The sequence below is a fragment of the Trifolium pratense genome, linkage group LG6, assembly GCF_020283565.1.
Source record: "Trifolium pratense cultivar HEN17-A07 linkage group LG6, ARS_RC_1.1, whole genome shotgun sequence".
NCBI lineage: Eukaryota > Viridiplantae > Streptophyta > Magnoliopsida > Fabales > Fabaceae > Trifolium > Trifolium pratense.
The window spans coordinates 34369060-34396393 of NC_060064.1; the positions used below are offsets into that span (position 1 = coordinate 34369060).

At 29.5% G+C, this 27334-nt stretch overlaps 3 protein-coding genes across 4 annotated transcripts; all 3 read right to left on the minus strand.

Moving 5' to 3' along the window:
* Positions 1 to 3112: 3112 nt before the first annotated feature.
* On the minus strand, positions 3113 to 6382 carry LOC123890597 (probable leucine-rich repeat receptor-like protein kinase At1g35710). Its single transcript, XM_045940238.1, has 2 exons — positions 4153 to 6382; positions 3113 to 3808 (listed from the first exon to the last, which is right to left on the minus strand). The coding sequence occupies exons 1-2, from the start codon at positions 6197 to 6199 to the stop codon at positions 3423 to 3425; spliced, it is 2433 nt and encodes an 810-aa protein (XP_045796194.1). The 5' UTR covers positions 6200 to 6382; the 3' UTR covers positions 3113 to 3422.
* On the minus strand, positions 5577 to 25480 carry LOC123890599 (galactose mutarotase-like). 2 transcript variants are annotated; one of them, XM_045940241.1, is made up of 7 exons: positions 25109 to 25466; positions 24959 to 25008; positions 22413 to 22536; positions 22203 to 22310; positions 20712 to 21385; positions 13955 to 13957; positions 5577 to 5586 (listed from the first exon to the last, which is right to left on the minus strand). In XM_045940241.1, exons 1-5 carry the CDS (start codon positions 25284 to 25286, stop codon positions 20754 to 20756), a joined length of 1092 nt encoding a protein of 363 aa, XP_045796197.1. In that variant the 5' UTR covers positions 25287 to 25466; the 3' UTR covers positions 5577 to 5586; positions 13955 to 13957; positions 20712 to 20753. The 2 variants fall into 2 exon arrangements, with proteins under 2 accessions (XP_045796197.1, XP_045796196.1); XM_045940240.1 differs by lacking the exons at positions 5577 to 5586; positions 13955 to 13957 and having other exon boundaries at positions 20585 to 21385; positions 25109 to 25480.
* On the minus strand, positions 8287 to 15295 carry LOC123890598 (wax ester synthase/diacylglycerol acyltransferase 11-like). Its single transcript, XM_045940239.1, has 5 exons — positions 15041 to 15295; positions 13635 to 14207; positions 11736 to 12092; positions 11234 to 11371; positions 8287 to 8606 (listed from the first exon to the last, which is right to left on the minus strand). The coding sequence occupies exons 1-5, from the start codon at positions 15227 to 15229 to the stop codon at positions 8445 to 8447; spliced, it is 1419 nt and encodes a 472-aa protein (XP_045796195.1). The 5' UTR covers positions 15230 to 15295; the 3' UTR covers positions 8287 to 8444.
* Positions 25481 to 27334: the final 1854 nt, after the last annotated feature.

A 27334-nucleotide genomic window follows, 5' to 3' on the forward strand; every position in this document is an offset into this window, starting at 1 on the left:
TGAAGGCCTTTGCAATTTCTCTAATACATAATGATATCCTTTTACTTAGAATCTTTGGCTAATTTGGAAATTCAATCATTTCTCAATTTTTCAATTATTGTTTATAAATCGTATTTAATGCACCTATTAAAAATAATTTTAAAAGGAAATAACTCAAATTCAAATATAAATAATTATATCTCATTAATATATATATATATATATATATATATATATATATATATATATATATATATATATATTAATATAATACATAATATTATACATGATTTTTTTTTGTGAAAGTATTATATATGAAATTTAAATGATGTTTATGATTAATCATAATTATACTAATTTTGAGCTATATTTTTTTATTAGCAGGTCCATACGGAAGAACATATTGTTCGTTATTCAAATTAGGATTAGGTATTATCAACTGATGTTAGAGTTTTAAGTATTTATTTATATTTTTTTTATATTTTATTGTCATTTTTTTAATCATGTTTACTTATTAAAAAACACTTTTTGTTCATATTATTTTTTATTGGTGTAAATCATGCTTATAAATGTTTTTTTTTACTATTATTAATAAATGTTGTACTCTTTATTTTTACTCTTTATTTTTTTGTTTGTCTAATTTTTCATGTGATATTTAACAAATATACTGATAAAATAATAGAAACTCCTCGAAAGACTATGCTATAGAACGAATTGCTTATAAAAAAAAATTATATAGAACGAATTGGCCAAATGTGGAACTGATAAATTGAAGGCTTAATATGTTTCAAAACAAAATTGAAGGCTTAAGAATCTCTGAACAAAAATACTCACCGTAAAAGGAATATAAAAATAAAAATAAAAATAGTAATTTAATTGTTCACAAAAAAGGTTATTCTTAAACTTCATACTTATCGAACAGAGAAAATGGTGTGATTGTCTGAAATATAAAAGGAATGAAGTAATTGACTTCATAGATTATTTTTCTATTTTATTTTATTATTTTATTAATTTTATTAATAAAAAAAAGTTACATAGTGATTTATACCAAACATAATATTACAATAGGGGGTATTGATAAAAAAATAATCTACATGGAGGTATTAAGCAAAAAATAACTTACACGGGGTGGGACATACATTTGTAGATTTTATTATATAAAAAATACGATAAATATCAATTGAAAGTACGGAAAGTAACAATGATTTTATATATAAAAAAAGAAAGAATTAAAAGTAATAATATCATGTATTACTTTGTTTTTATTTTCCAAACATCACTGTAAGATAAACAAATAGATAAATTTTTTAAAATTTGCACCATTAACAAATGAGATATGCATAAAAAATGATATAAATTTTTTTTGTGTCAAGCAAATGACAAATAATTCTACTGTTCATTACACAAATGTGAAATTTTTTCACACGGGGACATGGGCTAAAATACTCCAGAAGAAAACAAATGTCTAAAGGAGAGAGATGACGATTAAGAACTAATATATATTAACCGTTAGATTAGTTTTTGCTTAATGACATTTTTTTATGAAAATAAAAGAACAAATATACGAACATGTGGGTTGGGAACGGGGAGTGGAGTATCACTCTCCGTTCTACCATTTCTCCTTAAAATCTCCAAAATTTGGATCATTTATCATATTTAAATAAATTATTACATTAAATATAAAATTAATTTTACAAATAATTAAAAAAACCACAAAATATTGAAAATTTAATAATCCATATTTTTCATGTGTCAAAAAATATTTATATTTTTCATTGAACATTAACCCGTGCATTTGCACGGGTAAGTTATACTAGTAATTGTATACAAAACAGAGCAACATAGCATTTAAGCCAAGCCAAAAAGCAGAGCAACAAACTATTTTAACATTTGTGAACAACAACTTGTGCAAAAATAAAATAAAATTAGACAATGTCATTATTGAATTCAAGTGTTGACAATATGAAACAATGATTTGAATTCTTAACTCATCAGTTCTTGCACTGAAATTTCACTCAAAGAAATACTTAATGTTGTAAACTCAGTAACAAAACTTTGTGAGATATATTTAATTAATTATATACAATTTTCTAACATAGGAGTACATGAAAAACGTTTATAATGGTGTGTGACTAGGCACTCTCTTTTTTGACTTATTTGATTTACATCGAAAAGTTTAGTGTGAACATGGAAAAATTTAAAGCAACATTCATGGCGGGGTGAATGTTTTACTTAATTAGAGTTAACATTCTAAAGGGGAAATCATGTATGAGACATATTTTTCCATTCATTTTCCATCAAATTTCCATCAAAGTTCCGAGTAATTTAAAAATGTCCCACTCCCACTATTGTTCACACGAAGTGGTAAACACCAAACTATGCTTCCATTTTTAAGTTTTTCTTGTTTGGCTTAAATGCAGCTTTAATTTGACCCTCACATTTCCTAATTGTTTGATTTTGCCACCCCTAGTTTCAAATGCTTGAATTTAACCCCTCACTTTTACCATGAAATGCAAATGGGGTAAAAGTGAGGGCTAAATTCAAGCATTCGAAATTAGGGGGCCAAAATCATGTAATTGAAAAACTTGAGACCAAAACTATATTTAAGCTTTTTTGTTTTCACCACCAGTATTCGACCTACTAGACCGTCTAATCTAATTTGAGGTCAGTTATTACTTTGAATCACACCTACTAGCCTATTCCAAAGAAATTTAGACTATAAAACCACCAATTAGAATACATTAGTTTTGTGGGCTTTTGCCCTCTTCATCATAAAAAAAAAATACATTAGTTTTTTTTTTTGGAACACATCATATAATAGCGTTTCAATTGAAAAATTAAAGAGAAAAGCAAGAACATAATTCAGATTTCACCGTGTTTAGTTTTACGGTGAAAAATTAATTTTAAATGAGTTGATTTTTTCTAAAAATCAATTAAATATAGTTAAAATGATCAATGTTGAAATCACTATATCATTATATTAATATAAAAAAAAATGAATTAAACAATAAGTTCAAAACTAAAGTGAAGAACTTGTTACACTATGAACATAACTCATCGGTAAATAATGATTTTTCTACCTTGTTTTATTTTCCTGAGAGCAATTTTTTGTTTCAAATTATGCTATAATTGATGATAAGAATATCAATTAAATTTAACAAGTGGCTCAATGTTTTTTCAGAATCTCCAAAATATAATAAAAATATTTGGTAACTTTTCTAAATTTCCCTCTATATGTTAAGCACAGAGGAGTTGCCAATAAGAATCTTATTACACAATACAACAAAACACAACCTGTCAAAACCACAAGTCACTCAAAACACAACTAAACAATACCTAAAAACCAAAGCCAATTTGAACTGAGGAACCGTTTTACCGAAGAACCAGACATTTGACAGTAGCACTGCTGCACTGCAGGCAAGAAACAGACCAAAGTTTTCCTTTCAATGGTTGAGAATATGAAATAATGCTTTGAATTCTTGACTCATTAGTTGCTGCATTGAAATTTCACTCAAAGGAATGGTTAATGGTGTAAGCTCAGTGGCAAAGCTCTGTGACACACGTTTCATCGTTGGTCGAGAGCTAGGATTGAAATTTAAGCATGCAAATGCTATTACAGCTACACGAATTATGTCAAGTAACACCATCGCATTATTTGGAAATGGGAGACGTTGGTCTAATACTTCACATAATTTCATGTTTTGAGTTGATGCTAATTGAAGTGACGACAATAGTTCCTGAGGGTGTCTTCCCATTAAAGTTTCTAGTGCTACTACTCCAAAACTATATACATCACACTTTTCGCTCACAACCATGGTATATGCAAGCTCTGCATCACCAATTCACAATAAGCAAGTTAAAATATGCAAAGACAAATATTTGAAAATCACTATATGCACATATGTATTAATCTCTAAAAAGTATATATTTAGGAACAATTTATTGTAGCCAGCTCCAGAATTCAAAAACCAAAGTAGTAATTATTTAACCAAACAAACAGTAACTTAAAAGGAAACTAACAAATAGGACTTTTTTTCTTTCTAAAAAGTGTATGTATAGGAACAAAGCCAACAACTGATATGGAAAAGAAAAAGTTTAAGAATATGAATGTTGTGCATCCTACGTAGGAAAAGCTGAAAAGAAAGACAAAACTAAGAGCAGTAAATAAATTACCAGGAGCTATATATCCGATTGTTCCAGCAACTATTGTTCGATTGGATGAATCATGTTGAAGGAGTCGAGCTGTGCCAAAGTCAGACACACTAGGCTGCCACTCGGAGTTTAGCAAGATATTTCCACTAGATACATCTCGATGCACTATTGGAGTCGTGCAATCATGATGAAGATATGAAAGAGCAGATGCTACTCCTTTAACAATGTTAACCCTTTTTCTCCAATTGAATTCCACGGCCTCTACGTCATCATACAAGACAGAGAACAAGCTTCCTTTCTCCATGTATTGGTAGATCAAAAACATGATTCTTTTGTGCAAGCAGAATCCATAAAGCTTCACAATATGTCGGTGCCTTATTTCTGATAATATTTTCACTTCATTTCTAAAACTTTCATCAAAAGCTGGCACTTCTGCTTCATAACCGTGAAGTTTTTTTAAGGCAACAACTTTTCCGCACGGTAATTGCGCCTTGTAAACACTTCCATATGCTCCTGTACCAATGCAATATCTCATGTCAAAGTCTTCTGTTGCTCTAATGATGTCATCATGTGCTATTTTGCCATCATAATTCCATATACAAAAAACATCTCCATTCTTTGTTGTCATTGTGTTTCCATTGTTTTTCTTGATAGAATTATTACAAAGTTTAAAGCACACGAGACTTGAGAAGGCTAGGATTAGAACAATAAGGATAGGAAGAAAAATGGCAACATGGTGATTTACTTTATTACCAGGCGAGCAAGCATGAAAATGAAAGTAGATTCGATTGTAATAAGAGTTAGTGCATACATCCTTGTTCCCTATTACTGCATAAGGCTTAACACAAAATGGAATGGGACCCCTCAAATAATTATAGGAAATGTCAACATCAGTGATATTACAAATAGATTGGGGAATTGTTCCAGTGAGATTATTATTGTTTAAAAGAAGATGTCGAAAGCCTCCTAGCGTAGAAGGAATTTCACCACTAATGTTATTGTGACTGAGGTCAATTGTGTTAAGGTATTTTAATTGTGTGAGATTATTCAAAGAAATAGGAAAGGTCCCACTGAAGGAGTTGTTATTTAAATACAGGATTTGCAAGTTGCTTAATTGACCCAAGTTAGATGGGAGGGAACCTCTGAGATAATTGTGAGAGATATAAATGAATTTTAATTGTGTGAGATTTGTAATGGAAATAGGCAAGTTTCCGTTGAGTCTATTGAATGATAGATCTAATGTAGTGAGTTTTCTCAAGAATCCCAACTCAAGAGGAATAGAACCTTCAATTTTGTTGAAGGAGATGTCTAGGTCCTCTAATTTTTTGAGATTTCCTAGTGAAGAAGGTATCTCACCTTTGAGCCTATTGTTGGATAGACTTAATTTAGTGAGATTTTTCAGAAACCCCAACTCATCAAAAGGAATAGAACCATCAATGTAATTGTAAGATATGTCTAGGTACTCTAATTGTCTAAGATTTTTTATTAAATGAGGTACCTCACCTTTAAAAGAATTACTAGACAAATCAAGATGAATTATTAGTCCAATTCCTGTGATAGTAATAGGAAAACTCCCATTAAATAGGTTGTAAGATATATCTAAGTGCTTTAATTGTGTAAGGTTTCCTAGTGAAGGAGGTATCTCACCTACAAGGGAATTTTTAGACAGATCAAGAAAAGTGAGTTTGGAGAGAAGACCGATTTCTTTTGGGATAGTCCCTTGTAGTCTAGCATTCGTGATAACAAGGGTTTCTAAATTGTGGAAAGTAGACAAGTTGAGTGTTCCAAAACTTATTCCCCAACCTGAATAAAAACGGTCTATGTTGATTTGTATGATGCTTCCAGCCTTGTTGCAAGATATCTGACCCCAATTACACCGATTCGAGATGTTGTAGTATCCATGAGAAGTGTTCCACCATCCACTATTGTAAATAGCATTTGCTTCCATTTCAGGTTGAGATGTCAATGTAGAAGATTCAGTCCCAATAATCAATCCCCAAATAAGAAGAAAGACTATCCACATTTTTGGACCATACAAATTCAAAACTAAATATTTTGTAAAGTTCATTTTCTTTTTGAGATCTAATAAGGAATTGCATATAATGTTTTATGATGCATGAAAAACCTTTATAACGTTGGAATGTTTAGCACGCTACGTACAAGTCACTGCATATATAAGATAAGTCTAGCATGCATGAGTGGACATGAAATATTGAAAGTAATATTCCTATAAAATGCAAGCTTTGAAGAAGGCATGAAAATTATTTTTCCATCCACTGAAGGAGACATGAGTGGACTAGTATTAAGCTCCGCACCTATTACTTTCGGTCCTATATAAATATAAAATATCTCGTTAATCTAAATTAAAAAAATTAATTTAATATTTTTATGTCAAGCTTTAATAATTATTTTAAATAATACTTGACCAAAATAATAATAATAATAATAATAAAGACTAATATAGTAGTATTATTCTTATGGAAAGTGTACATTTAATTACTTTTTTAAAGTTTAAAAATTGATAATTTCATTGCAAATTTTTTAATTTTACTTAACAAGTAGTATTCATGAATCTTATTGCTATGTTAGGTCTTTTCCCCATTGTTTACGTCTAGTTATGCATGTATCTTCTAAATCATCTCTTGGCTTAGTCAATATTTTTAAAGTTTTGTGCATTAGTTTCCATTAATTGCGAGTTTTTCTTCGTCAACGGCCAACTTTAGTTTTTTTCTTCTTCTTTTGAAACAGATATATTTGTTGCATAGTATAGAGAGTAATTTATAATTAAGCTTAGAGGTTGTCCTCTCTCAACAATGTGTTTTTCCATATATACTCTTGATTGATCAAAGATCCGAATTTTATCTACCACATTTGTTATGCTATTTTTTTTTTTTTGAATGGCAAATATATAATATATAAATATGAATAAATGAAAATGATACAAAAGAAAGTTCAAAAAAATAAAAAGATACCAGAAGTACACTCCACAAAAATATAAAAATAAAAATAAAAAGAACTAACGATATAAACGACATTTGTTATGGTATGTTAGTCATCTGATGTTCAAAAAAAAATGTTAGTTTATTGTAGTATCTTTTAAAAGTGCACAAGCAAACACAAGAAGTGGGAGTTTAAATTGTAGTGAACATTTATAACTTTTCTTTTATTAAATTAATTAAAACATTAAAGTTAAAACTTTAAGTAATTTTTTTTTTCTCAAAATATTTAACTTCAGTTTAAAACATAAATCAGAATGGAAGTTAAATCATAAACAAGACTATTTTGGAGTACGCTCTCAAGTATGTTTCCATGCAACAGTAAAAAAAATACCAGCTCAAGACTATAATGATTTAAGTCTTTCTAAGTTTAGATATTGTTCTGGGCCGAGCATCAAGCTCGAGCATCAGAAGGTGTCGAACATACACGATCCGAGCAAGACTCCAACGGTCTAATACCCTTGCGTATTGTAACGGCCGTAAACCGGAATGATGAGCATTTACTGCACATCAAGGCCTCCAAGCCGTTTTCCGGCAGCCACTTGATGACCATTAATGCCATCAAGGGCCTTAGCCCAGCGCTGGGGGCTATATATATGCATCTCCACTTCATTTGCAAGGTACGCATTTTTATAGCTAAGAAAACCTTACACACATACTGACTTGAGCGTCGGAGTGCCTGCAGGTACACAACCCCCCTCCGCTCCAACAGGGGTCTCAAACGCTCTCAACCACCGCAAACGCCGGCGAAGTCGCATCATTCTGGTCAACACGATCAGATATATATAGTGAACCAGTATAAAAATATTGTACATTTGATTTTAATAACGAGTAAACTAGCTCTACAACTTGAGTATATATGAGAGCAAAAATTAGTATAAAATTAAAATCAAAGACATAAATTATGAGGAAAAAATTGTGTAATACTTTTAAATTATCATAATTTATAGTAGTCGATCCTGGTATTTGATCAACTATAGGATGTGGGAACTCACACTTGGGGGAAGAATGTTGGGTTTCAAGTATTAGCGGTTAAGTCCCATATTGTAAAAGATACACACAACAAAATGGACAAATTATAAAAGATGATTAAGCTTTGCTAATAAATTTTGAAGCATACATAAGAATACACCTAACTAAAGAATCAAACAATAAACCATTGATAAATCCTTACTAATGTTATATAGATAATACTTTTTTTTTACACAATATAGATAATAATTTTAAGAAATTAAATAGTAAAAACAAATTCCAATGATATAAATGAAATACACAACTTTAAACATTTTGGTTTAATTTGGTGAGGAACATTAATGTTCAATTTGTGTCATGAGAAACAACTTCCATGACTGTTTTGTATATAATCTCAAATGCACTTTGCATGCAAGACTTGAACCTCTTCTCGTCAATGAAATCTTTCTCTGTTTTGAGGGAAACTCTTAGCTCTCCCATGTAGCTCATTATTGAAATGACAAGACTCTGCAAACATAAAATTAAACAAAGGTTGAGATAATAAGTGTTGTTGTAAGAATATCAAGGTTGGAGAGATATCAAGTAAGTTCAATGATACACCCCCCAATTAGTGATGACACAACACCAGACAAAGAAAGGCCCAATATTGATAATGGGGCTTCACACTAGAAGGCCCACTTGAACAAAAACGTGAATACAAAAAATCTGTTTGTATGAAAGACTACCTATAAATAGAGTTTTTTTTTTTTTTTTTCTGTCGTACGAGTTTCTCGCGCTCTCTATTTTTATTCATCCGCTACTTAAGTAGCGAATGTTATAAAATGAGAAATTTGAGGAAAAATGTTGTCCACTACTTACGTAACTGATGATGTTTGAGACTACCACTGTTATGGGATGTCCGGGGTTCGAACCCCGACCTCTACATATATATATAATGCAATATATCTACCAACTGAGTTAAGCTCGCGAATACAGTTTGTTGCATTTTACTCTATATATTTTGTACTTGATAACATTATCGGAATGCTGAATGATAAAACAAGTTTCTACTCTTCCTCTTAATTCTCTTCTTTCTTCCTTTATTTGCTTAGGAGTTGGAACTCATTGTTACATACAATCTGATCGTTGCAGTTAAAATGATTCAAACTGTCCATTAACAATTCTAACAACTAATTCTTAATAATTACTGTTTAACAAAATACTTGCTTGCTTAAAATAAAATTAATGAAAACCCTTAGGACCCGTTTGGTGCACAGGATAAGAGACAGGATAGGATAATTGTATCATATCCTGTTTCAGTCCAGTGTTTGGTGACACAGCAGGATATGATAAGTTAATCCTGTAGCTTATCCTATCCTGTCTCTCTAGTTAAAATTCTTATCCTGAATTTGAGCTGGGTTACCAGCAGGATAGGATAATTTTTTTTTTTACTGATTTATTCTATAAAATATATTTTAAAATAAAAAAAATGAAAATTAATAAAATATAAATAATAAAATAATTTGATAGTATATTACATAATCTAAAAAAATCAAAATTATACTAAAATTACAATATTTTAAAGTAAACTAATTATTAAAAAATCGTAAAATATGGATATTAATTTAAATTTTATAAGAAATTAAATATAATTATTTTGCAATGGTATTTTTATTATTTACGTATGAGATATATCATATATTTATTTAGCTTATCTAACATGTATATATCATTGGGTTATTTATTTGATCATGATTCATATAAAAAATTAAACTTTTTTATTTTCTCATATTTGTTTATTTAAAACTATATAAATTTATTTGATTACTTATTTATATTTTTTATTTAAAAAATTCAAAGTATTACAAAATAATTTTAAAAAAATAACAATTGATTTACAAGGGTAATTTTGTCATTTAAATATTTTATATATCTTATCATATTATTATGAGCAAGTATGTATTAAAAATATGATATAATAGTTATCATGTTTGTTATCCTGTGTGCGCCAAACACAAGATAGGATAACTGAGGATAACTGTTATCCTGCTGATATCCTATCCTATCCTTATCCTGTTTTATATCCTATCCTATCACTATCATATCCTGCGCACCAAACGGACCCTTAATGTCCTTTCCTATTTCTGCAAACAGTCATTTTGCTCACAAAATGTGTGGTACACAATCTTACTATAGTCTTTAAATATTTAAAAGGCCACATTATTTAAAATATGTTAAAATCACTATTTTTAAGTGCATAAAACTTTTCGCAAAAATAAAGTACAAAAATCTAATTGAATGGCCAAAATAAGTGATTTTAAAATAGAGGGATCAATTTCGCAGACGAGTAAAATAGGGAGACAAAACTTCGATTAAACCTATATTAAAATTACTAACTAACAAAAAAACTCAAAGATACAATTCACATATAAAATGTTGATGTTAAATCTAAATTGTTCAATCTTAATCAAATGATCCTGATTCAACTGAAAGCATGCAGTCAAGGGTGCTGACTGCACCCAATCCAGTTCTATAAAACTAAATAACTAAAAAACTCATTTGAAGATCAAACTAACCAACAAGAGGAACATTCAAAAGTGTTTTAGTATTTTATTTTTTTTGTTATTCATTATTTTTATTATATACTCCAACAATTCAACTTTGAATGAAAGTTTTGTCATTCATATGGTCCTACTCGACTCAAAGATTGGTCTAACTAATTTAGGGCTAGACACATTTTTTTTTTAATGACAAGGCAAAAACACCAAGTTTATATCGTTGAGAATATAGCAAGTGTGAGTTTGTGAAAATAGTCTCACATTGGATATGAATGTGGTGACTTGAGCAAATATAAGTGGGAGAATCCACTAACCTATCACCTTAATGGTCCGTTTGGTTCTATGGAAAGAAAGTGAGTCTGTGAGTGTTGAGTAATTTTATTTCCACTCACTTTCTTTCCCTAGAACCAAACAGAGCTAAAGTGGATAAGTGGTGTGTCTCCTACAAATGTGTATTTCTCAAAAGAAAAAGTCGCACAAAATTGAATGTTCATCGCTCGACCCTCCCCGATTGTTGTGCTAACATATATAACAAAAATATCTCATATAGGATAGGATGATTAAATGAAAATGTAAAAGTAATAAATAATTGATTACCTCAGGACCACCGGCCAATGTGAAATACAAGCCTTTTACAGGATGGTTAGCCAAAGACATTTGTTGAACTGGTCCAACCAAATTTGTAACCACTGCACTTGACTTTGTTATTGTTCTCCTAATATGTTTAGCTACTGCCTACATAAAACAACAACAACAACAACAACAACAACTAACTTCAACAATCTTTGTAATTGTCTTGGAACATTCTAATTTAACAGCTTAATTAAGAAACCATCTAAATTACAATTTTTGGTTCCTTATTTTTAGTCTCTAATAAAACTGGTCTCCGTTTTTAAAATTCATGCTCTGTTAGATAAAGTCAAATTATTTTGAGCTTATAGCATAAGTGATAGCATGACAACAATTATTTTTTTTGTTTTCACCACAAATATTCGGTGCACTGGACCGTTTAATCTGATTGGGAATTTCATATATAATCACAATTTAGGTAACAGTATATGTCATATGAAATACAATTTAGAAAATGCATGTATCTTACCGCTTGACCTCTGAATTTGCCTTCAATTTCCAAAAGTGTCCCTGTAAGAGCCACAGCTAAGGATTGTTTTTTCCTATTGATTATATTATGTGTGTCATGAATAAAATCTAGAGGGTTTAAAATTTTGGTTTCATTTAATTTTGGTATTGGTACATGCAAGAATGTAATTTTATTCCCCCAAAGACCCTTTGATTTTTTAGTATTGAGCATATCATCAATTGATTGGTAACCTTCAATGTTTCTTGTATTAAGTAATACCAATGCTGTTGAGTTTGATGTCTTTGATTTTGAATCCATTTCTTGCATGTATAGTCTTGTTCCATAGAACACAATTCCAGTCACCACATCGTTCATAGTCTGCAATTAATTAGATGTGAAGTAAAACAAGCTGATAATAATTAAGATGATGTCACCTAATTTTAAAGAGTACTGTATAAAAAAAAAAAAAAAGAGTAATACGGACAATAAATCTGCACTATTACATTAAAATCGGTTAGTTTGTAGTTTGGGTGCATTTGATCTGCTAAAAAATAGATGATTAGACTGGACAACTTTTATTGTATCTTGTTTGATTTAGAAACTGATTATTATGACATTATATAAAATAGGTAGTAAGAGACACGACAAAAACAAAAAAATTTATCTCTCACTGAACAACATGATCATTTTTTGTCCATAATACAATTACAAAAAATCTAAAAATACCCTTTTTATTTTATAGAAACAAAAGGGTAAAAAGGTAATTTAACAAAAATTGATATAGTATATTGATGGTAACTAGATATTGTAAAGACATAACCTTTGGCTTACTATTACATTAAGATCGGATAGTTTGTAGTGTAAGGGTGCATTTGATATGCTAATTTGACAATTTTTATTATATCCTGTTTGATTTAGAAACTGGTTATGCCACTATATAAAATAGGTAATTTTTATCTCCCACCGAACCACATGATAAATTCTTATCCATAATACAACTACAAAAATTCAAAAATACCCATTTTATTTTATAGAAACAAAAGGGTACAACGGTAATTTAACAAAATTGATATAATATTTTGATGGTAACTAGACATTGTAAAGAGATAACACTTATTTCGGATAGGAGCCAAAGGTTGTATGATATACCCAATTTGCAACACCAATTGATTAGTAAAATAGCAAAGATTGGCCAGAACAAGATAATACAGGACATAACAAAACTATATCAGAGAGATATAAGATGATGATATTTTTATATTCGAAAATAAAATGGGTATTTTTGTATTTTTTATAGTTGTACTATGGACAAAAAGTTGTCTCGTGGTTCAGTGAGGGATAAAAAATCTTGTTTTTGTCTTGTCCCTTGCTACCTAATTTTTCCGGTCTCATAACCAGTTTCAAATCAAACAGGATAAAACAAAAATTGTTCTGTCAAGTCCCCTGTTTTTTAGTAGATCAAACGTTGTAAAACAAATTAAAAGCAAAAAGAAGGAGTTGTTGATTTATGTGCAGCGTGACAGCACGAAAATTCAACATTATATCATTCGATCAAAATCGAACGATCTAAATTTTAATGTTGATTTTGTTTTTTAGATCTAAAATACAAAACTTTTAAATCTGAACTACAAAATTTTGGTTGAACAATTTAGATGTGGCTAACTACGTGCAATCGCAAGACTGTGATATCCCACAAGTCCGATGTAAAAAGTGTCTATGTGCCATAGTTTAGATATATCTTAAAGGACATAAGTGTAATTTCCCCGCCCCAAAAGAAAGTCTGATTGCTTCTTACATATGTCCACACTTGTATCGTGTGAGTGTGACAATTAGATTGTCTAATAATGAAGAAAAAACATTCTTATGGTCGGTTAAAAAATTGAAAAAGAAAACTTTGAATAACAAAAAATATTTTCATACCACTCCAAGCTTGGATTTGATGTCTTTGATATGATCAATAGAGAATGCAATACTTGATATAGAAATTGGTTGAAAATCAGCTCCATCATCACCCGATCTTATAGGAGTTTTATCATCATCAATAATACTACTCTTCAATACACTCCATCCAAAATCAGAGGCAGTATTAAAAATAGAGGACATAGTACAAGAAAATTTTGTCCAAATACTTTTATTAGAAGGTTCTAATTTTGATGGTTTAAGAGTTGGAAATGACAAAGGAAGAGATGGATCATCAGCACGTTGTAGACAAGAAAGAAGTGCACCCATTAGAGAGTAACCATCTCCAAGTGCATGGTGAAGTTTGAATATTATTGTGCCTAATGAATTTTTTGTAGGGTAATTTATTATGTGTATTTCCCATAATGGTTTTCCTTGTGGTAATTGCTCTATTGATATGGTTGACAAATAATCATGAAAATATTTGTCATAAAATTCTAATGATTTTCCTTTTGGAAATATTGGTGTTTTCACATGGTCTTTTAAGTTCACATCAACTTTCTTCCATCTTTTTTCCTCATTTTTATCTTGTACCTGTTCATACACATATTTGAACAAAGACTAGTTAATATATAAAACCATATAAATCATATAATTTAGGCTTAATTGCAGTTTTGGTCCCCTATTTTCATCATTTTGCAGATTTGGTCCCTTGTTTTAAAATGTGACAATTTTGGCCCCCCTATCATAAGGTTAACTTAAAATACGTTGTATCACCATATTTTAGACAAAATATGTGTTAGGAGGATCAAAACTGTCGAATTTTAAAATAGGGTACCAATTCTGCAAAATAGTGAAAATAGGGGGACCAAAACTGTAATTAAGCCTATATAATTTACTATATCGAGTAAAATAAGATAAATCAAATATTGGAAAATTTGAACTAGATAGTTAACTTGTTGAACCGTGATTATAAATGTCATTCACTTATTTAAGCGGTTCAATTGTGGTTAGATTCAAAAGATTTTAAACAATTGAATCACGATCCATAGATCACTTAGATTCAATGTTAGATTAGTGAGGCTTGACATTTTGATGGGGTTCAAACTAAATTTATTTATTGTTACACCACTCGCCCAAAAAGCTAAAGAACTCAAAAGTTTAACCCCATAGTCAAGGTTATGGTTCTACCAGTATTGTTCGATTTTATAGTGTTGTGTGTGAGGGGATGTGTTAAGAGTATCACATCGAATATAAAATAATATGAGGTCGGACATTCCAAATTCCACAAGACTCAAAGGACCTAAGCCGCACAGGGGATACCTAGGATAGGTACTGAAGTTCAAAGATCCTAATTATGGTAAATTAGAAAACAAAATAGAAGTGCAAAAGGAAAATAATAGTTAAATGGAAATTAGAGAGATAACCATGATGGAGGAGAAGCGAGGACTAATGGGAAGGAAAATATCTTTAAGAAGAGCAAAAACTTGCAAATCATCAATGGCAACTTCAAATTCCAAAACTGCAATAATATATAAGCATAGTGATGAGCTATTGAAGTATTGTCCAATAGGACTAACTGGTTCTTGTAGTTGCTCCTCGTACTCATGTTCCATAGTGCAAAAGGAAAAAAATAAAAATATAGCAAACTTTATGATATGATAGTTGAAGGAGAATGAAATTGAATATTATATATGGCTTATATATAGGTAAATGAAATGAAGAAAATTTGGAAAAGCAATAGTGTGGACGAAACCACAAATGATAATGATAGATACTTTGTTAGCAATAAATGCAACAACTATGGTGTAATGTAATTTAGTTACTTTAAAAAATAAATATTTTTTTTTATTAATTAAATAAATATTGAATAGCTGGTTTTATGTTTTGATATTAAGTTGACAAGAACAACGCGCAAAAGTGGCAGATCAACTATAAATGGAATTGTAAATTTTTTTTAATTAGGTAGCTGTGAAATAATTTTGAGGTCGAGGATGTAACCAAGTTAGATGAACGGGTACTTTTTAAATAATATTTTTACAGAAAAATTGTCATGTACTTCCAAAATAATTAATATTAATTGCGAAAACCAATATTTTTAAATGGTTTTTAAAAGATGTCGTATTACATATGGCAATCATCTTATAATGTAAAAAGTGTGTATATATTTGTTTTGAAAAACAAGGGTCGCTTCCAATATAATATAATAAGGATTACCTACGGTTCACGTTCAAGCAATAGTGTAATATTTTTTTTTTGTCTGAGCAACATATAACCTTTAGAGGCAATTTAATTACATAGCTAGCTAGTTTTTAATTGTCGTTCATGATCTACAGACTAGATCAAGATTCATCGCTTTTGTGCTGGTAATTACTCTATAGATATTTTAATATATTTAATTTTTACTTGTTCAAAAAAAAAATTCATCACTTATATATATTTGGCCCAAGAAGCTTAAAACGGTACTTATGTGCTACACATTTTCGAGCACATAATTTGACGATACTCTGCAATCCTTTATAGAATATGAATAGTTTATTTTATTATGATGCTGGGCTCGGACTCCCATTGTATGTGAGTGCCCCTTATACTCATATTAATAATATCATTTTTTGCATGTCTAAAAAAATAATATTTTTTTTCTTATATGAAAATTCCACCAGTGTAAAAAAATAACGCTTAAACCATAAACCATTAATCTTGATCGATATCAATAACATATCAAACGATTTTAGATTTTTATAAATTCTAACATAGATGATCTATATGATATAAACTTTCAATCAAACGGTGGATTTTGTAAAATTTGTATTCGTTAAAGCGTTATTGAACGGTGTAACATTACTCAAATGTTACACCGGTGTAATTTGATCCCTCCCCATATATATATATATATATTCAAGATAATTACACAGGGATGAAAGGTAGGCATAACAACAAGCTGCGTCGTTAAACATTCTGGATGACAAAATCAATCTTTCGAAAAAACATTCTGGATGACAAAATCAATCTTTCGAAAAACATAAAATAGACCTAGGAGACTCAATATTACTATGCATAACCCTTTGAAATCATTTTAGAAGATCCACATCCTCTAATGCTAGGAAGCTCAGATGTCGAATGGAAATGGTATAAAAACATCACTACAAAAAATATAATATTGTCAAAATTCAAAAATATACTAACCTATACACAAAAAATTTAGGAACATGCATATCATTAACTGAAATAATTTTTTTGTCAAAGAGCTCATTACAATTTTTTTTACTAATGCAAAATATTTATAGTCATTATATATATAAAACATCAAACAATATTTTTGTAAGCATCAAAATTTGGAAAAATCTATTTTTGTTCGAACATAAAGTTTGGGCACCTAACTGCCTATGAAGCACGGACATTTCTATGATTAAGCGTGTCATGGTGTCTGACACGTGTCGGATAGCTCAGATCGGTGTCAAAAAAAATTCAGTTTTTCCTTTACTTCGACACTCCTTTGATCGGTGTCCGACACCTGTAAGACACGCATACAACACGTGTCGGACAAGTGTCCCAAAGCAAATTGTTTTTTCTTTGCTTATATCTTTAGACACATATCAGACATATCTACAAGAGTTAAAGATGTGTCGAAACAATATTATTGATCAATGAGGTATTGAAGACATTACATTTTAATTACAATATTTTTAGCCTTTTCAATTGTAGATGGATAAATAAAGGTAAAAAAAACTATTATATCTTGTTTTAAAACTTGTTTTAAGAAATAATTTCTTCAACTTAGACTTACATGTATATATTTTGATTCTCAATTTATATCTTTTATAAATATGTAGCGGTGTCGGTGTCCTATATTTTTCACATTAACGGTGTCACGGTATCCGTGTCGTGTCACGGTGTCCGTGTCAGAATCCGTGCTTCATAGCTAATCACCTAGGCTTTTATTTGGTTAATTATATTATATTATAAGTGGATTTGCATGCTTTCCTTTTCTATTCGTTACATCTCTCTCCAATGTTGAGCAAAGAGCCACATCAACAATGGATTTGGATGCTTTCCTTTTCTATTCGCTATACATCTCTCTCGATGTTGATTTTCAGAACACAATATAATTTCTCATATTTTGCCACTTTGCTTGAAGCGACTTTCACGGCAGTTTGTCCAACAGTAAAATCTACTGTCTACAATCCCACAAACGGAGAAATTCCAATCAAGTTCACACAAGCATGTTTTCCTCCTACCTAAATCCATATACCATAACATCCGCCGACAAAAGTGTTGATATCTCCTCTTACGAGTTAGTCAAAAAATTAACAAGTGCCTATTTCTTCTCAAATATTCTCGTATGTCTAAAAATATCAAAATGAACATTTCTAATCAGATCATACCTGTATTTGAATCATATAAACTTGGTACAATAAGTTACGTGCTCCTCAAAGTATCTAAGAACACCTTAAGACAATTCAAACATACCTCATTAATATGAAATAGTATCATTTCAATAATAATTTTAAAAAATCCTTGAAGTTGCGAGACAAATACTTATACTTATTAATTTATAAGCAAAATTAGTCAAAATAAACTATTGCTTTTCACATACACTTTCCATATATGTGTTGTCACTTCAGCTGTAATGATCTTTAGTTAATAATTGGTTGAATTCATATTGAAACATGCTATGGTCTATTCAATTGTAGATGTAAGTGATTGGTTCAACTATCACCACCGAAAATATATATTGCTGGCTAACCATATAATCACCGAAAATTAAATAACGAAATCTGACCTTAGCATAGAGTATGTATGTACATGTCGCATCTTTGTTTGTACTCTGTAGACATCATATAAAAACGAAACGACACATCTTGCCGTCAAAAAAAAAATTCAACGATTTCTTGTGCCAAAAATTAAAATTCAATGATTTCATACTATTATTACTAGATCCATTAAAGATGAATAATAGAGTCAGTTTCTTAGATTATTCTCTTCATTAAGTATCAAAAGAGTTGTAGATAATGTTGAAAATTATATTTACTCAAAAAAAAATGTTGAAAATTATATATGGTCCGTTATAGTTGTACCTAGTTTATACTACTTCAAATAAACAGTTCACCCGGTTTTTGTCCAGTTACTTGTAAGAGTGAATATTGAGTTTTGTGAACATAAATGAGAGTTACTTAAATAAAAAATTTCTCCACGTGAATCAAATTCTAGCTAAATTTATGTTTATTGTTTGACTAATTTTTTTTTCCAGAATGAGAGTTTAATGTAATATTCTTTTGTGTAATCAAAATCGAATGAATAAATTCTACATGGTTTAAAATTGTACTTGTTGATATCATCAAAATATATGTGGTTACCATGATATCAACCAAATACCCATCTAAGCCAATATTCACACCAACATGAGGCGAGCACAAAAATCATCTTTATCAATCTATCAATCAAAGCATGTAGATGATGACTACCATTTATACGAATTTTCAAAAAAGTTTCGTTATTGTGCCCTGTTAGTGTAATTTTCAAAAAAGTTTAGTTATTATACGAATTTTCAATAATGTATTTTAAAACACATTATATGATGTGTCAATATATTATTATATGCATGTGTAAAATAACTTTACACTGACAGAGTGACAGTGTATATAAATTAAATTCTTATCAAAGATTTTATAAAGAGGAGAAATGAGTATTCATATCGTACAAAGAATGATATACAAACTTTTGTCAAAAAAAATAAAATTAATGATATACAAACATTACATTTATTGGTTTAAAGTTCAATTCATAAATCTTTGACATTCAAAATAGTTGTAACTCTTTACGAAAAAAAAAAAAACAAAACAAAATAGTTGTAACAATTTTTTTTTCTTGTGGTTTGTATAAGTGACTGAAATTTGATGAAGTTTGTTCAGATTTTTTTTTGTTAAGTAGTTTAATGGTTAAAAAATTTACCTTAAAAAGTGAATAAGTAGAATGTCCGGGGTTTGAACCCTGGCTCTGTACATAAAGTGTGATGTCCCTAGTGCCTACCAACTGAGCTAAGCTCATGGGGACAAGTTTGTTTATATATTATTGCTAGAAAATTATGGAACATGAGATTGATTATGTATAAAAAAACAAAATAAAATATAAAATATTTTTTAATTCAAATGAATTTAAAAATTAAATTTGTTGAGATATTTTTGCCAAATAAAAAATTATTTTAAAAATAGAAAAAATTAAGATAGAATAAAATTAACATGAGAGTGACACGCATGTTTTAAAACTAAAATAAAATGTAAAATAATTTTAAAGTTTGGGCTAAGATTAAATAATTAAAATGAAAAATATTTGATTGAATATAATGAAAAATTATATGTGTAGTTTGTAGTGATTTTTATGCTAAATAAAATATTAGAAATTGGATAGGATGTAGTTTGTTAAGATACATACATATGTCAAACTAAAAACTATTTTATTTAAAAAATAATTATTATCCGTAAAAAAATAGAAAAAAGATTAAAAAAAAGTATTGAGAATAAATTTGTGACTTAAAGAAGCAATTTAGTACAAAAAATTATTAAAGGATATAACATAAAGAATTGTACATTTTAGTAGTATATATTTAGCGAAATTAATATCACAATAATCTGGCAAAGAAAAATCACCAAAAGCAAATGAGAACGATTTTTCTACTATAAAAGAGAAGGAATTTTTCAAAAACATAATAGTAATTCACTTATATATGAACCGAAAGAAATTCTGCTTCAGTCATACATAATTAAATATCAATGTAAAATATCAAAGAAAGAGATTCCCAAATAGCAAAAGTCTCTATCATAACCAAGAATCCAAGATATATATTTTGGGAAACAACTTGAAAAATTCTGAAGCTTCACTAATTATGAGACTAATCATGGGTCTCAATTATTCACCGAAATGAACCCAACTTTAGATGAAATCTATATATATGTAATACTAATTAAACTCACTATACTTAATTAGTTCTCTTTAATTAAACTACTAAAGACTAAACAGATTCATGACAATAACATGGATACACATAGAAACCAATAATAATTGACGAAATTATAAATGCTTGAATGTAACCAATAATACTACGTGTCAGACACTGAACACATCTTTATTATGAGGCGTTAGCTAGTGGGATTTGGTTGAAAACTTAAAAAGCATATAATGCTTATAAGGCTTTTCTTTAGTCACAATTGTTGAAGGAAAATTAGGATGATTAACTGAATCAGGAAAAGCTTGACTCTCCAAACATAATCCAGCATGAGCTTTATAAACATATCCACTTTTACCCTTCACATCCTTAATATAGTTGCCAGTATAAAACTGCAGACCAGGGGCATTTGTGTAAAGTTCCAAACTTCTACCTGATTTCTTATCATGCACTTTTGCTGCTAGCTTAATCCTTTTTCCTTTTTCACCATCCAACACATAATTGATGTCATAACCCTTAGTTTTAGCTAATTGGTTAATCCTGCTTCCAATAATTTGTGGTTTGAGAAAATCATAAGCAGTTCCTTTTATAGAAGCAAATTTTCCTGTAGGAATTAATTTGCTATCAACAATTGTGATTTTAGAACCAAAGATTTGAATCACTTCATTTAGAATGTTGCCACTATTTTGGCCTCCAAGGTTCCAATAAGCATGGTTTGCCAAATTCACAGGTGTAGGCTTGTTTAGAGCTTTTGCTTTCATAATTATGACCAATTGGTTTTTTCCAGTTAGAATGTAGCTCACTGTTGCTAGGAGATCACCAGGAAATCCTAAAACACAAATTGAACATATATATATACAAATTTTAATAGATGTAATTGAGTACCAAAACTTTAAATCGAAAGTGTACAGTTTCTAATATGATGTCTGATATCGACATAGGTAGTTTATATTTAATTCGCTTCAATTTTCTTACATTATGTATGGTGTGTAATGTCATGTACGATGTCTTGTACATGGTGGGTTCAACACATATTGAGGCTTAAAACAAATATTGATTTGAGGTCTTTTTTAACTTATAATAATATATTTGAATATTATATTATTAAATTTGTATGCTAATGAATGGAAAATAAAGGGTCTATTTTTTCTTTTGAAAAATTCTCTTTCCACCCCTCACATTTCTTTTTTCGCACGAAAAAATCCGGAAAACGTTTTTCGAATTTTTTTATAGTGTAAATTTCAGTAAAATTTACACTAGAAAACTATTTCGGAAAATATTTTTCAAAATTTTTTGTGTGAAGGGGGTGAAATAGAAACATGAGGGGTGCGAAGATAATTTTTCTTTTCTTTTATGACTTAAAGTATAGAGTTTGTTTGCTTCAAAGAGGCCCACATTGTTTGACAAAAAAGAGGCCCATATTGACAGCTTGAAATATAATATAAAATTAAAAATTTTTTAAAAGAGTTCTATGTAAAATCAATTTTTTTAACTGAAATGTAACATAAAATTTCTCTCTAATATTGGTGACAATATTACGGTTTTCATTTTTTTTTCCTCAAGAAATTTTCATTTGTAAATTAACTTTGTAGTAAAGAAGAAGCATAACATTTGTACCAAAAATAAAATAAAAGAATAACATTTACCTTCTTCACCATCAAAACTATGGTAAGTGAAGGTAACAATGGGACTTGGACCTTCTCTTTGATACCTTTTAACCTTCCACACAACATCACTGAACCCTCTTGATCCACCTAATTAATTAGTTGCACAACAAAAGACTATTACATGATATGGGTTGTGGTAAATGGAATGTGTATATATAACTATATTGTATAATTAAAGTTTAAATATACCATGAAGTGTATTATTTCCTTCATTAGCAACTAATTTGTAATGCTTTCCATTTAAAGTAAACTCAGCTCCACCAATTCTGTTAGCAACTCGTCCAACTGTAGCTCCAAAGTATGTTGAATCATTCTGCATATAAAATGAGCACATTTATTGTTGAAAGAATTTTTTCATATTTTACAAAATTATTTTTGAAAATTTGAATTAATTATAAGAAATAGGAAATGTTATCATCCAAATAAACTTAATTGAGAGCATATTTAGTATGGTAGATTTTTTTCAATCACGGTAGGTCGCCGTGATTTTTGCATATTAGATAGAACAATATAGTCTTGTAAGTTTAGCTTAGTTGGTATGGACATTGCATTATATATGTATGGGGCGATGTTTGAATCCCGGCCATTTTATTTATCCACCTTAGGGGTGTAATTTTTAATCACTAAACTATTTGACCAAAAAAAATAAAATATAAAACAGAACAATATAAGATAAAATTTAAGGTATTAAATAAATTTTGTCTTGTACTATATTTTTTGGACAAATAATTATTTTGTTATTTAGATAATTTGTCCAAAGAACAAAAAAATTTCACGTGATTTAATGAAGGATAAGAATTTTAGTTTTTGTCCAATTCATTAATTCCTAGTTCGTTCGATCTCAGAAACTGTTTTAAAATCAAACATACTATACAACTAAAGTTGTCATATATAGTCCCTTATTTTTTATCGATAATATGTGTTATGAAGACACGTATCGCCAACACCAAATATTTCTATGATAAATCTTTTTTATGAGCTAGCTAAAAGCAAAAGTTTGTTTCCCATTTTCTTTTTTTCTTTTTGTTTTTCAGGCAAGTTTCTTTTCCATTTTCTTTCATTCTTTTTGTTTTTTAGGCAAGTTTGTTTTCCATTTTCCACTATAGTATACCAATTATGTGAAGCATGCATATAATGAATGATGCAACTAATTATTACACCATGGATATAATTGCTACCCCAATATTCCCGGGGATCGCACTAGTCCTTTCTGCAGGGTATGTTACCCAGTTATAACCTACACTCAGATACCCAAGATACCTAAAGTCTGATAAATTAATATACTTTTTTAAATCCAGAAAATTAATTGATATTTTTAAAACTCTATTAAATTTTAAATGATGAAAAATATTAATCATTTTTCTTTTAATGCAAAAATATTAATCATTTGTTAAGATATAAAATTATTTTACAAAGGTGTGTAAATATAGTGAATGCATGCCTTACCTAAGATTTTGTCCTGAGTTTGGTTTTATAATAGTTAAGTTTAGAGTAGGAGGATTGGCACAATTGCAAATATATTGATGCAATTGGTTGGAGTAGCTTTTTTTAATCTTTTAATTTAGTTTTGGTTATAAAGAAAGAATAATGGAAAAAATTAGAATTTTCTATGTAGCCAACCAAACATGACGAATGATAAGTCAAAGTGGAATGAATTATAGTGGCTAATGAAGATTAGAATACGCAAAATATAGCTATTACTTTTCAAAACAGAACTTAATATCGACCCCAATCCTAATCAAACAATACATACATATATATATATATATATATATATATATATATATATATATATATATATATATATATATATATACACACACACAAAATGTAACTATCAAAGCAAAAATTAAAAAATACAATAGATTTGGTTTAAGCGTGTGACCACACATGATTAGTTTCATATCGACTAAGTAAGTAAATTATATAATATTTAAGATAAGTATCTTACATATCTAATAATGAACATATGGATTTTAGTGAATAAATATGCATATCATCCAATATAAAATTTCTAAAATATGTATAATAAAATCAAACAAGTCTTGCAATGTAGCAAACACAAATAATTTTCAAGCCGCTAAGTCTAGTTTAGTGGTGAGAGGTTTAGGTAGTACCTTATAAGTTATGAACCCAACTCATCGTAAACCAAAAAACACAAATAATTTTCAATAAATTTTATCTTTAAAAAAACTTTCCAATATTAGGCGGATATTTCATGAGTGTTGGGTCTAGTAGGGCAGGACTTTGAGTAGTCGGTACATGTGAAGGAAATTTGTCCACAAGTTACAAACTAGACTCCTAGATTCTAGTTTTAGCCAACAAAGTCTTTGTTACCCAATATATATTCATTCAAAATATTAATAATTTAATATACACTATGTATATTATCATCTCACTTATATATTGTTCAATATTTGCTCATTTATCTAATTAACTTTGTCCTATGTTGAATCAGGCTCAAATATATACTTATATACACACATATTGGTCAAGGTTATTAGTCCAATGAATTTCTTGGATCCAACTCACCTATACTAGTAAAATAATTAATCCAGTAGCTATGAGATGTTTGTTCAATCTAAGTAATACTATTTTTTTTAAACAAAGTAGTAATACTAATGATGAAACAATAAAATATCCACATAAGTTAATCTTTTGCACAAGAAGAGAAAGTGGAGAAGGTAACAAAGTTTAATGAATATATTTTGGAACAAAGGACATAGATCACTCACAGTGTATTCCTTAATTGAATCATATCCAAGAACAACATCACCCAATTTTCCTAAACACAAATCACATATAAAAAACAACACAAATTAAAAAACATAGCATTACCAAAGCAACATTTAATAAGAATATTGAATATAAAAATTTGTTCATACCATTTTTATCAGGAAGAACAAGAGAAACAATTGATGCACCCCAATTGGTCACTTTCAAAGAAATTTTACCTTTCTTCAACTCAAATATCCCAATCTTTTCTTTCTCATCAACAGAACCATTCACAAATCCAAAAGCTACAACAATTAGACATAGAAGAAGCACAAAGATCTTGGTCATTTTTCTTTTCTCTTGTGTAGTATTTGGAATCAAATAAATAAGAAAAAGGGGTTATTGTAAATTAAAATATGTTGATGGATTATATAAATTGGTAATCAAGAGAAATAGTGGGAACAAAGAGTGTATGAAATATCTTCTATTTTGAGCTTATTGACACTGTTTATATGATACTCTGACTAGTTACTTAGCTGGCCCAAAACGGACTTGGCATATTAGGTGGTGGTTCATAATTGTCTTTTTGTGGTCCCCTGTTGCCTTATTCTCAAATCAATGAATTTCCATTTTCAAGGAATTAATTTTAGTATGATACAAATAAAATATTGACTAAAGTATGTTTTTTGGATATCTTAAGACTGCTTATTCATCATCACGTGGTTCCTGCGTGGGGATTAAATTATAGGGGTTGGAATAGCTCGGTTCATAGATGTTGCAAAATTTAAGATTGTGTTGAGTTTGAACTTTCTTCCTATGTAGAGAAAGGTTTCAAATATGTTAGCTCATTTTTGTTTTACTTATCCTAATTGGAGAGGTTATACTAGGTTTGCATGAGAGTGAATAGTGAGGAGAACAACCTTGAAGGAGAGAGAAAAAAAACGAAACTCATTTTTGTTTTTCTTAACTCAGCTCTAGAAAAATTATAAATTTCAATTCGTTAACTATTGAATCTGGCTAATATATGGACACAAGGTTCGTGAAACATAATGCTTCACTTTTACTGTTCAGATTGTCAAAACAAGTTATGAGGAGGGAGAAATCGTGTCCGCTCCGTAATGAATCAATATAGGTCCTAGAGAATAAAATAGGCTCAAAATGCATTAGATACTTTTAGGTGATTGATCATGATTTCTAGGAGGATCTAGAAGAATTCAATTAGGTGAGTCATTAGTTAGTTTGTTAGGGTTAACCAATGTTGCAAATAAAGGCATGAGTGAATCCGTGAATGTAATGATGAAGTAAAATGAATGAAAGAAGTTCCTTTGTTAGTTTAGTATAGTTTGTTAGTGTCTTTTAGCAATTATATCTTCTTTTATGAACAACTGTAACACACACATTACTAGGTTTTTGGGGGAATTTTCTTCTTGTTCTTATTTTGTAAGCTAGTTTGCGTTGTTTTTTGGCTTGTTTGTTAGCCCTAGTTTTTGCATCACATTGAGATTTTTTATTTCATTATAGAAAAACTATTTTTTTGGTCTGGACGGCCCGTGATTTTCTACTCTTACGTTGAGAGTGTTACACGTTAAAATTTCAGTATTATATATCGCTTGTGCCTTTATTTTGTTTTGTTTGTTGTGTTTTATTTGTCGATTGATCCTCATAGGTTTTTACAAATTTGAGGAATTTTGTTTCCACTACAAATTAATCGATTAATATTATTGTGAGTTAACTTTCCATCAAATTGCTCATTTCATTAAGTTTGATTTGGTTAAAAAATTAAAAGTTTAGACTTAATTTATTTTTAGACTTGATTATGATCACATGGAACCCATTTGAAGCTTTGAAGTAACTAAGCAAGCCAAAAATGAACATAAGCTACTCTCAACTCATAGCTTTTTCAAGACAAGCTCTTCTCCCAGCTCCAAAAGGTACTAGCCTTAAATTAGATCCCAAAATACTAACATCTTTCAAAAACCTCTCTGACTTAAACTCCTCTTTGTGCCTTTTGGAACAAACTTGTCACCTACCATAACATCATGGACAGATAAATGTGCGCATGATAAAAGTGGGGTATTACCAAGATAGTTTGACATAAGTGATAGATACTTAATCCTTTAACCATTTAATCCTGGATTCGATTTCATACCGGGGGATTAATCTCTCCAGTTGCGCGCAGAGGATACCTTTGATTTGAAAAAAAAAAAAAAAAAGTGGTACAGGTGGATGCACCCTCAATGCTTCCTACACAATTAATGCACTGCAGGTTACACATGTTCTGGACATAATTAGTAACAACGTGGAATCTCCTAACATGGTCAATTTCTTCTTGTGATTTTGCTTGAATCACTTGATGAAACACCATCCTCTCCATAATCCATTCAAGTAAAATTGCA